The sequence below is a fragment of the Pelodiscus sinensis genome, chromosome 7 (genome assembly GCF_049634645.1).
Source record: "Pelodiscus sinensis isolate JC-2024 chromosome 7, ASM4963464v1, whole genome shotgun sequence".
NCBI lineage: Eukaryota > Metazoa > Chordata > Testudines > Trionychidae > Pelodiscus > Pelodiscus sinensis.
The window spans coordinates 46,827,449-46,839,726 of record NC_134717.1 but is presented as its reverse complement, the minus strand read 5'-3'; the positions used below and the strand labels follow the sequence as shown (position 1 = coordinate 46,839,726).

Below are 12,278 nucleotides of genomic sequence, written 5' to 3'. Positions count from 1 at the left end.
AAGTGGAGCAAAGTAGGGGATGGTGCCTGGGAGCAGTGGGAGGCACAGAGCCAGCTAAACACCCCTATCCCCCTTATGCCAAGCCCCCACACCCTCAGTCTCCTCATGCACCCCCTCCCACTGAGACCCCGCACCTCCACCCTGCTCTTGCACCTTCTCTCCTTCCCAGACCCCACCCCACCCCTGCACCCTCTCTCCCTACCTCCCACCCAGACCCACCACCCTCAGTCTACTCCTGCATTCTACCTCCCGACCAGACCCCCAACCCACTACTGCACTCTACCTCTCAGCCAGATCCTGCAACCTTATCCACTCCTTCATCCATTTTGTCATTATGGGTGGCTGGCTGGTGGTCTGCAGAAAGGTCTGTGTTGAGTGGGGTGAGCCGTGGGCCAAAAAAGAACCACTGCTATAGTTTGTAATAACCTACCTTAGTTTTTCACGTAGGGCTTTTGTGATAAATTTAGTGCATAAATCCTGCTCTGTTCTGTCCTTCAGCATTAGTGTAAATTTGACCCTTTTGTAGAATAGGCTTCTTGCATTCTTCACTAAGTTGCTAACCTGGAAGGATAGAACAGACTAGCAAAGCAAAGAGTGAATTGCAACAATAAGCTCAGAAGTTTACCAGTCTTGACCTTGTTCCTTAAACTTCTGTAGGAAATATGTTTTACTATTTATTGCAATAAGGTAATCCATCATATCCATTACTCATATAAAGAATGTGATTATCTAATGGTATCTTGAAATTAATATCACTGTCCTAATGCATGGAGGTCTTGATGCTTACCACCCTATGAGTCAAGAGGAGTTTCACTATTCCCACTCCATATTACACACACCGGCAAGAAGCTGAATATAATTTCAAAGTTGTCTGTCCTCTACTTCTGTGTAAACTAGTACTCCTGAGATTTAATCATAAACATGGATTTTTTTCTCTGTGCATTAATCAGAAAATTATAAAGCAGAAGGGTTTTATTTTTTGTTTGCTTGTGCCATTGCAAGTAGAGTATATGCTATTTTTCAGTACAAGGAAAAATACCAAACTTCATACAGAAATTTGGACATACAACTCTACAAGAAGGAGACGATTTAATCTTGCATTGTACTATACATGGAAGACCCAGACCAAATGTTATTTGGACTAAAGATGATATCAGAGTGGTAGCTGGAGACACCAGTGTATGTCTTAACTTTTTTAAAATGTTCTTTGGGGAGGGACATAGTATATCTTTCTGTGTGCTGCTAATTGTAATTTGCACATTTCTTATTGTTTTACAGATTGAGAAATTAGGAGACTCCTATTACCTTTTAAAAAGAAATGTAGTCCTTGCTGATACTGGGAGATATAACTGTGTTGCCAGCAATGAGGTTGGGGAAGCATCCTGTTCAGCTTTCATCAGAGTTACAGGTGAATTCCCCTCCTCCAATGCACACTAGTATAATTAAAGAGAACTTTGTTCCCACTCTCCCTGACATACACATTTTGTTTAGGAGACAAATAAAAAAATAGAAATTCCTGCTGTAAGTGGAACAAAATCAAAACAGGAACTTGGATATTTTTGGGGAAAAATGAACATCGCTACAACTGAAATAGGACAAGGTCAGGGGACATATTGTATGAAAGTGCAAAGGCCAATGGCTAAACATCTGTCAGTGAGGTAACTTCAAATTTACTCGAGTACTATGTCTTGTAGTACACTGTAGTACAGGTTGCACCTTTCTAAATTGGAACACTCTTATCCAACAACATCTGTGGCCCAGCAGGACCACGGATGTTGCTGAATGAGAGAGCCCCAGGGCAGGAGGGCCAGCAGCTGAAATCTCTGCAAAAGGCCAGCCTGGTAGTGCAGGACCAGATGTTCAGCAGATCAGTGGCAGTAGTAGGCTGTGGTAGTGGGGAAGGGGCAGCTCGTGCATGCCAGCCCAGCAGCAGGGTTGTGCCATGGCAGCCAGAGCTGGGCTGCATGCCAACCTGGCAGTGGGGACAGAGCCATGGCAGCCTGGGTGGAAGCAAGGCCGGGACATGGCAGCCTAGCAGGGGAAGCCTGTCTGGGACCACAGCAGGTTGGCAGCCTGACTGGGACCATGTGCCAGCTGGCAGCAGGACTGGTACCGAAGCAGCAGAGCCAGGGCTGTGTGCTGCTGTGCCGGCAATGGGGCTGGAGCAGCAGTTATGGCAGTGGGGCTGGGGCAGCCATGTCACCTGGCCGGCAGCAGAGCCAAAGGAGCTGGTGGCGGGGAGGGGCAGCAGGCTGAGGGGGCTGGAGGCAGGGGACCTTTCCTAGTGCCACAAATTCCCTCATCCAGGACCACTCAGGTCCCAAGGGTGTCAGACCAGTGAAGTCCAATCTTTAGTTGTACTGGGCTTCATTTATGAAGCATGAACAGGAACTTGTCTTATATTACACAAAAGTGAGTAATTAAGTGAATCATAACATGGCTATCTTTGGCATTTAGATTTCTATCAAGATATCATAGATCGATATGCAATTTATAAACTAATAATAATTTACACTTACACATACATTCTACTGTATGGTAACTTACATAAATGTAACTTGTATGTAGTGTTGCTGTAGCTTTGTCAGTTTCAGGCTATTAGAGAAACAAGATGGGTGAGGAGATATCTTAATTGGACTGACTTCAGTTGCTGAGTGAGACAAGCTTAGCTACACAGAGCTCTTCTTCAGCTCAGTAGCTAAAAGCTTGTCTTAGTTGGTCCAGTAAAAGATAATACTTCACCCGCCTTTTCTCTGTAAATGTAACTTAGCATTTGTGAATGTTAAATAGTGATAGAAATGTAGCCGTGTTAGTCTGGTGTAGCTGAAACAAAAAACAGAACTATGTAGCACTTTAAAGACTAACAAGATGGTTTATTAGGTGATGAGCTTTCGTGGGCCAGACCCACTTCCTCAGATCAAATAGTGGAAGAAAATTGTCACAACCATATATACCAAACCATATATAAAAAATGTGTTCATTTTTTTTAATTGTATCCTTTGGTATATATGGTTGTGACAATTTTCTTCCACTATTTGATCTGAGGAAGTGGGTCTGGCCCACGAAACCTCATCACCTAATAAACCATCTTGTTAGTCTTTAAAGTGCTACATAGTCCTGTTTTTTGTTTCATGAATATGTTATAAATTCATAAATGACCTGGAAAAAAGGGTAAGAAGTGAGAAAGTTTGCATATGATACAAAATTACTCAAAATAGCTAAGTCCAGAGCAGACTGAGCTGTTACAAAGGGATTTTGCAAAACTCAGTGACTGGACAACAAAATGAATATGAAATTCAGTGTTGATAAATGCAAAGAACTGCACACTGGAACACATAATCTCAACTATTCATACAACATGATGGGATCTAAATTACCGTTGAGCACTCAAGAAATACCTTGGAGTCATTGTGGATAGTTCTCTGAAAACATCTACTCAGTATGCAGCAGCAGTCAAAAAGTTAAGTGTTATGAGCTGTTAGGAAATGGATAGGTAATATGCCAGAAAATTTTATAATGCAACTATATAAATCCATTGGTATGCCCACACCTTGAATACTGCACGTATTTCTGGTCATGCCATTTTTTAAAAAGATATATCGGAATTCATAGGTGGTGGTGTGTTCAAGGGGGGCATGTGGGATCATGTGTTCCCTATAGGGTGTGGAGACAGTGAATAAGGAAGTGTTAATTATCACTTCACATAACACAAAAACGAGGGGTCACCCAATGAAATTAATAGGCAGCCGTTTTTAAAAAAAAGGACATATTTCATCAGACAATGCACAATTAGCCTATGGAACGAATTTCCAATGGCTATTGAAGGCCAAAAGTATAAATGGGTTTAAAATAGCAATAGCTAAGTGTGTGCCACCACTTCAACAGCTATTAGCCAAGATGGTCAGGGATACAACCCTATATTCTGTGTCCCTAAACTTCTGTTAGAAACTAGGATTGAATGATAGAGAACAGATCACTTGATTTGCTCCCTCTAAGGCATCTGGCACTGACCACCCTCTGAAGACGGGATACTAGGCTAGAACACCTATTGGCCTCATCCATTATGGCCATTTTAATGGTGCATAGAACAACCTATTAGACCGAATTGCTCAAAGGCAATTTGGAATAAAAAATGTTGTAAAAACTCAGCTAAGCTTCTATTACATGCTAGTATAGCTGAACAAAGAAACAACACTGTTGCTGCAAAGGGATGAACTACTAGCCAGTGCCAAGCAGGCATACGATTTTGTGAATTAAATTGCCATAAGGTTGGCAATTTGTTATAAGCCTTTTATCATTGTTCATTCTAAAAGTGTCTCCCAAGGAAACTTGCATTCATGGATTGGGCATGTTAGGCGAACATCATCCATTGCCATTTGGAGAAAGAGAAAGCACTACCTATGCATGATCTCTTTACTCAACACCTTCACAAAATAAAATCAGTGGTGTGTCTTGCAAAAAGTCTCAAGTTAACTTAGCAGGAGAACAAGGGTTTTTAAGCATAACAGAGGATGCCACACATGTACCATCATTACTATCCTTGTACTTTTTTCAGTTTCACTAAACCAGGGCTACTCAACTTTGGAAGTCCCAGGGGCCACAATGATACAGCACATGCCGAGGGCCGCAACTTAAGCATGGTTGCATGTATATGCAAATATATGCAAATAGATTTTCACACTGATGGGCTCGAATATAAAGCACTTCCCACAATGCCCTGGTGCTCCCAGCACCTCCTCCCTGGAGGCTAGAAACACCAACACCCTATACCTGTCTTTTCCAGCCAGCCCATCTGCTTGTGTCCTTTAGTGCTCACTCAGCGTGGGAGACACCTCGTTATTGTGGAGCGTATTCCCAGTGAAGGCCCATATTCAAAGAATCCCACCTGCAGGCCGCGTGTTGAGCTCCATGTAAACGCAAACCATGTTGCATAGTCCTGCTCTAAGTCCTGTGCTTATACATTTAGTTCCCAAGTTTTCACAAGAATGAACCTGTGAAATGAAGGCAACAGAGAGGAGACATAGAATTCTTCAGTGTCATCAATTATGTCATCATATTCCCACAAAACAGGGGTCATGTTTCACTATGGCATTATCACTTACTGTTGCACTAAAATGGACAAAAATAATTTACTGCTTAGCCTATGACTTATGCCAGAAAGGTTAAGTATTTTATCAAAATATTAGATCCATAAGTGATGAGCCTCACCTCCCAGTGTTGAAATCTTTGCTAATCATATTTGGCTGACAAACAAGATCAGTTTAGTGCTATCCTGAAAAATGTGTTTACAGTAACTGCTGCTAGTAGTATGAATATGTTCAAGGATAAGAAGCAATTGTGTAAATTGCAGCAAGGGAGGGTTAAGCTGGACATTAGGAAAAATGTCTTTATTGTCAGGGTGGTTAAACACTGGAATAAATTGCCTAGGGAGGTTGTGGATTCTCTATCAATGGAGATATTTAAGAGCAACCTGGACAGACATCTCTCATGGGATGGGGCTGGGTCCTGCCGTGATGGCAGGAGACTGGACTTGATGATCTCTTGAGGTCCCTTCCAGTTCTAGTATTGTATGATTCTATGATTCAAGGAACAAGGGTTTGGAATGTAGGCTTTAAGAAATGCTTAGCAAGTTCTTCCTAAAAGTTCTGTAAAAAATTGAAAGTTCTCACAACAGGCTGCATGCCACATTATGGTGATCCAATGCATTTTCACTGGCTTTACAGCATTCACTGGTGCAGTAGAAGTCAGACTGTACTTTTGGATATATGCACCACCCCCAATAAAGTGAATGCAATTTCTGTGTGTTGGGTTTTTTGTCAAAATGAAAAACCATGGACAATTCCTGGTCACTTCTTCTAATGAAGCATGATACCACTATGTGAAAGTTTAGACTGTTTGGACATTTTATTGTCTTAAAATAGCCTCTCACTTTAGTTTCTCAGGGTAAGGGTTTTTAAGATTATTCACAAGAAAAATGTCTCCATGGTTCTTACTAGCAAGGAGCAAATGACTATTCCTATTTCCTGTGAAAGGGGTTTTAGAGTCTTCAAGATTCTAATTAAGATTTACATTGGTTAGATAATTGCGTATTTGCTCGCAGAATTTTCATTATTATTGTGGTCTTGCTCCTTCATTTGGATTGATGATCTCCTTTGAATGAATAACTAGCTGAGTTCTCTCTCTTATCTTCACATCCGCTAAAAGATCTGCTGTGCTTTGTTGATGAGAGTGCAATCTCTTCCTATATCCTCTGAGATATGAGCTTTGATTCAGATCAACACATACCACAGGAAAGAGAACTAAAACCTATGCCATGGGCAACACTTTGGTTGCAAAAAATGCTCTAATTTCTTCAACAATACTTTCTCCCTGTATGCTCTCGCTCAAATCCATCTGCGTAGGCAACGGTCCACGCTTTGTGCATCATTTTGAAATGTCATCTGTTCCAAAAAACAAAAACACTTAATTTTTTTTAAGGAGAAGCAGAAGGTGGAATTTTGTTGTGACTCCTCTGCTTGTTGACCCTTACACTGCTACTTCTTATGCTTCACCAGTAATATAATAAATTTTAGGCCAGTCATATAATCTGTTAGGGATGGGATTACTCTACTTCTGCCTAGTATATTTGATATTTTAATCACAGTTTCATCAGTCACCACAGAACATTGAATGAAGAGTGCTGTAATTTACACTAGATTAAAATGCAGCTGATACTAATTTAAATGTTTGCCTGCACAGGTTAAAACATAAACATTGGCTGCACATGTGGAGTCACAAGAAGTTAACATCATTTTGAAGCATGATCCCATATGTCTCTTGGCTACTGCAGAGGATGTTATTGGGGAAATCTAATTCAGAAGATGGGTTGACCTTCAGGATGCCCAATTTGAGTGGACTAATGACACCGCTTGCTGTGAATCTTCATGGAGCTTTGACATTGTGAGGGGGGAAGAGAATCTCTGAGTGCTGCTTAATTAGTACCTGTTAAGAACATGCTAGTAATTAGAATTTGAAATTTTCTTTGTATTTCATCAATAAAGTTACTTGCACAGTAGTATCAACTTGACATACATGTTGTGGTTTCAATTTCACTTATTTTTTTCCTGGCTTGTAAGACAAATTAAAAAACACACTTTTTTAGTGTGTATTTTTATGTGATATTAGTAATTTCCCCTCTACTTTTTTAAGCACCTTTTCATAAACCTCTCAAGAAACAGTCCTTCATGTTGGTAGGTCAGTTTTCTTGTACCCATTCTGTCAGCAAGACTGAAAACAATTAAAACATCAAGGCTATGTCTACACTGCGCATTGTTGCACAATAAGATATGCAAATGAGATGCAGGGATGAATATCGCTGCACCTCATTTGCATACCTAATGAGCCGCCATTTTGTGGCATGGGCTTTTGCGCAAGAAGGAGCTGTCTACACTGCTCCTTCTTGTGCAAAAAACCCCCTCTTGCGCAGGAGCCATTCTACAGCTTATTTTCAGGAAGAACGGCTCTGCGCAAGAGGGGTTTTTTTTGCACAAGAAGGAGCAGTGTAGACAGCTCCTGCTTGCGCAAAAGCCCATGCCACAAAATGGCAGCTCATTAGGTATGCAAATGAGGCACAGCAATATTCATCCCCACACCTCGTTTGCATGTCTTATTGTACAACAATGCGCAGTGTAGACGTAGCCCAAGTGTGGGACACAAGCAACTGAAAGAGAGAAGAGAAGGTTTCCTCCTTTTCCTCTTAAGTAGCCAATTGAGGACTTTTCATTTACATAAGCAAGAGTTATAGAAGCCATTAATGAAGGAATGATGGAAATAAGTTTTTGTCTCTTACATCTTGTTAATCCTATGTATTTAAAACTTGGCATGGAGAGGGGGGTTAATTAGTCCCTAAAGTCTCTAGCACTCTAGCAATGTTCCTAAGCCATGTCTACACTTCTGGCTTTTGCTGGCAGAATATGCAAATGAAGCACTGATTAGCATATTGTCATGTTTCAGTTGCAAACTCTATTCAAGCCATTTTTGTGCAAGGGTTTTTTGCGCAAAAACAAGCAGTGTGGATGGTTCCTTTTTACACAAAAGCCCTTTTTTTCCACAAGATCCTTATGCCTCTCCCAGAGGCAAATGAAGTACAACAGTATGCTAATCAGCACTTAATTTGCAAACTCTCTGCCAGCAAAAGCTGGCAGTGTAGACAAAGCCTTAGGGAGGCTGTGCATGGACAAGGAATCGCTTCTGGCAACTGGAAAGCTGAGGTTCATCAGGACTGCTATAGAGAGAGTCTCTAGGCAGATAACATTTCAAGGCTGCTTAATAGGATCTTTGTTCATATTTGCATGTTGTTGGCAAGACTTGGATTAAAGTGTCTGGTGATATAGGCCCATTGTCACTTTCATATGGGTTGGAAACTGGGTTTCCTTTTACTTTCAGATGCTCCTACAAAGGAATTCCCAGACTATCACAAAATCAGCAGCAGACATACTGTAAGCCACTTCACACCTTCAGCAGAAGTAATGGAGAAACCAGAAAAATAAAAGCCATAGTATCATCATCTAGATACAAACTTTACAGGTTCCCCTCCCCACCAACAAAGTCATTCACTCACTAGGAGGTTTCCAACTTCTCTTTGGCTGCTTCCTTCCAGCCTTTGTAGCCTGTGGTTCCTCAGGCTGACATGTGTTGCCAATCTTCAGGCAGGCCTCAGGCTCTTCAACCAGATCTAATCTGTTCCCCTTAATTAGAGCTGAGAGGGCAGGAGCTAATTATATGTGCTTGCACCAGCACTATCCCACAATGGCCAGGATAGCTGGTGCCATCTGCATTTTGTAAAGCATATCTCTGTAGTGAAAAGGTTTGGAAAATTGATACTGAAGTCAGTGTTTCTCAAAGGGTGTGTCAGGAGCCCTGGCAACCCCATTAAAACAAGGTCCTGATACAAGACTTGCTGGGAGCTGCAGCTCACTGGCTTCAGCCCTGGCAGTGAGGCTCAGGTTACAGCCTTCCCTTCCCCCTCAGCTGAAGCCCTTTGCCTTAGGTCCTCCTCCTAAGTGGCGGTGGGCCTTGGGCTTTGGCCTTCCCCCACATGGGGTGGCTGGGGTTGGGAGGGCTCTGGCTTCAGTCTCCCCTCCTGGGGTTATATAATAATTTTTGTTGTCAGAAGGGAGTCATGGTGCAATGAAGTGTGAGATGCCTGCTTTAAGTTAATGCCCTGTGCATCCAGGTGAGTTCAAGGCTTATTCAGCACTCAAATCTCCCTCTTCTGAAAACTTAAGACCCTGCTCTGGCTTCTGTACATGGGGGTGAACTTCACCTTGGCAGAATAGGGACCCAAATAACCCATTAGCAGCAGTGTCTCAGTCTAGAACCATGATCCTAAAAATCAATGAAGAAAAAAGCCTAGATGCTGTGAATCCTTTATAATCATTGTCAGTCAATAAATATTTCACTTGTACATCTTATTCAAACAGGTATCAATAGTGGGTTAAAGATCAGTGTTAAATATTTCATTGTTTAGCAGCCAGTAAACCTAGAGAATTGGAATATGGACAGTTTAATTTCAGGTCTCATAGACTGTAAAATTAAAATTGATAAACACTTTAAGTCCATTAATATCTCTTATCAGCTGGCTTATTTACAGAAGTGGTGTTAGAAATTACAGGATAACAACATCTCTGAAAAGTGACTCTGAAATTGAGGGGTTTTATTTCTATTGTCCCTGATTCCATAGCCAACTTGCTCATTGAAAAAACCGCGGGGGAGAGTTGTTTTTTAACTCTCAGACCTGCAGACACAATTTGGGATTTGAAAATCAAGCTCTGCATTTTGGTTGGGGGTCTTGTGTTCCCCCCCCCCCCCATAGCCTTTTTCTGGCTTACACATGGGGGCTACGTCTACACTGGCCCCTTTTCCGGAAGGGGCATGTAAATTTCACTAGTCGTCGTAGGGAAATCCGCGGGGGATTTAAATATCCCCCGCGGCATTTAAATAAAAATGTCCGCCGCTTTTTTCCGGCTTTTAAAAAAGCCGGAAAAGAGCGTCTAGACTGGCCCCGATCCTCCGGAAAAAGCGCCCTTTTCCGGAGGCTCTTATTCTTACTTATTCTTTGAAGTAAGAATAAGAGCCTCCGGAAAAGGGCGCTTTTTCCGGAGGATCGGGGCCAGTCTAGACGCTCTTTTCCGGCTTTTTTAAAAGCCGGAAAAAAGCGGCTGACATTTTTATTTAAATGCCGCGGGGGATATTTAAATCCCCCGCGGATTTCCCTACGACGACTAGTGAAATTTACATGCCCCTTCCGGAAAAGGGGCCAGTGTAGACGTAGCCCATGACTCTTGATTAAGTTCCAACTGTGGATTTTTATTAACAATTTGATATGTAATATATGAAACACTTTGCTTTTGTGACTTTGCTATGATTTGACTTTGCCAGCAAGGCAAACAGATATGACTGTGAAGGCATATAGGAAACAGATCTATTAAGAAGGCAACTTTTGTTTACACGGTCACTTTTCTGATAAGCAGCATGCCTAAATCATTCACAGAATCCTAGAAATTAAAAAGGGAAAAGATGTAGACTATGGAGACTCATCTCTCCCTCTCTCAAACAAACATACACACCACCCATGCTTCAGTTCGGCTATGTCTACACTGAAGGCTTCTTGCTCAAGAACTGTTTTGCGCAAGAGTTCTTGTGCAAAAGGTCTTCCACAAGAGAGCATCCACACTGCCATGTGCTTTTGCACAAGAGCGTCCATGGCAGTGTGGACGCTCTCTTGCACAAGAAATCTCTGAATGCCATTTTAGCCATAGGGGTTTCTTGCGCAAGAAATTCATGTTGCCTGTCTACACTGCCTTCTTGTGGAAGAGCTCTTGCGCAAGAGGGCTTATTCCTCGCAGGGAGAGGAATAACTTCCAGAAGAAGCCCTGTTTTCTGATGCTTTACTGTAAATTTACTTTCGCAAGAAGGCTCATGAATTGTAGATGCTCTGCAAGTTTTTGCGCAAGAATGTCTGTTCTTGTGCAAAAAGCCTGCGGTGTAGACATAGCCTTCTTGTTTAGCTTATTCCACCATTTCATATAGCACCAGCACTTGATAGCATCAGCTTTTCAGCCATAGATGTAGGCATACTCCTTAGAGACCTTATTGCTCAATAGCTGACCCTTAGGAGGTGCTATCAGTGGAGAAGATCAGTGAAGTCTATGATCCCATCATCATCTTAGTCATATTTCCAGGCTCCATTAAGAGCCCTGAAGTTGGCTGTTGTGGAAGTTGGCTTTCTCACATGGTTGTGTAATAGAGTGCAAACATCCCAAGCCATCAATCTGGCCAAAGATACTTACATTTCATTTGAGGTATTATGTGGTTAAGGTGTCTCAGATGTTTTTGTAAATGTTCTCTGTTGCTTATAGAATCTTTGTCTTTCAGGCTGATATTTCACTTGTTTGTTTTCATTCATGAGAAAATATTTTTGGAAAGTTTTGAGGAGAGGGAAGGAGCAGTTTAGCCATTCTCAAAGCGGAAGCAGGGAAATAGAACTTCTCCATTACAAAAATGCTTTGTCTGAAGAGTTCTAGTGTTCAGTGATAACGGTTAGAAAACTAAAAACTCTGTAGGGATTTGTCCTCTAGATTATGTTGGTGAAAAATGAATTGTTGCTTGTTAGTTGTATAAGGGTATAAGAAAACACACACAAAAACCCCAATGTAGACACATCTTCCATTTTAGCTAATAGCATTCAAGGAAGTAGCATTCCTACACCAACAGAAAAGCTCATCTACAGGGCTTCTGTCCTATCAACTCCATACATTTTTCAGTACCGTGCACTCTACTGCTGTTAAGCAAATGCTGCATATTATGATTTATTTATTTATTTATTGGTTGATTGATTTTTGCAAACAAGGGAAACTCCATTTACAAATACATGAAAACCCTGCTAAAACTGGAAGGTGAACCACACAAAAATCAGAAAACCGTGAAATTATGGTTCTACACTCGCATGACTAAAGGTTTGATCCTGCAATACATCCACATGCAGGCCCATTGAAGTAATTGTTTCCCTTATGCACAATTACTCAGGCAATACCCCATGTGCAAAGTTACTCATATGCAGAAGTATTTGTAGTATCAGTCCCATAGTGTATTATTACACTAATGATTACATTCCATTTCTGACATATTGTATAAGTTGAGAAATAGTATGTGCCATGTGTATTAGGTGCATACTAGTACCCATTTCTCCAAGGATTAATGCCTCGCTAAGGTTTTGCGGAAGAGGAAACTTATATATA

General features: G+C 41.5%; 1 protein-coding gene across 1 annotated transcript in view; it reads left to right on the top strand.

The window, feature by feature from the left end:
• The window catches only part of CCDC141 (coiled-coil domain containing 141), a 163,361-nt gene extending 156,309 nt beyond the window's left edge, over nucleotides 1-7,052 (top strand). Inside the window, exon 25 of the mRNA XM_075933728.1 lies at nucleotides 6,739-7,052. Coding sequence (XP_075789843.1) covers nucleotides 6,739-6,796 — 58 coding nt within the window. The 3' untranslated portion in view covers nucleotides 6,797-7,052. The remainder of the gene's footprint in view (nucleotides 1-6,738) is intronic.
• Nucleotides 7,053-12,278: the final 5,226 nt, after the last annotated feature.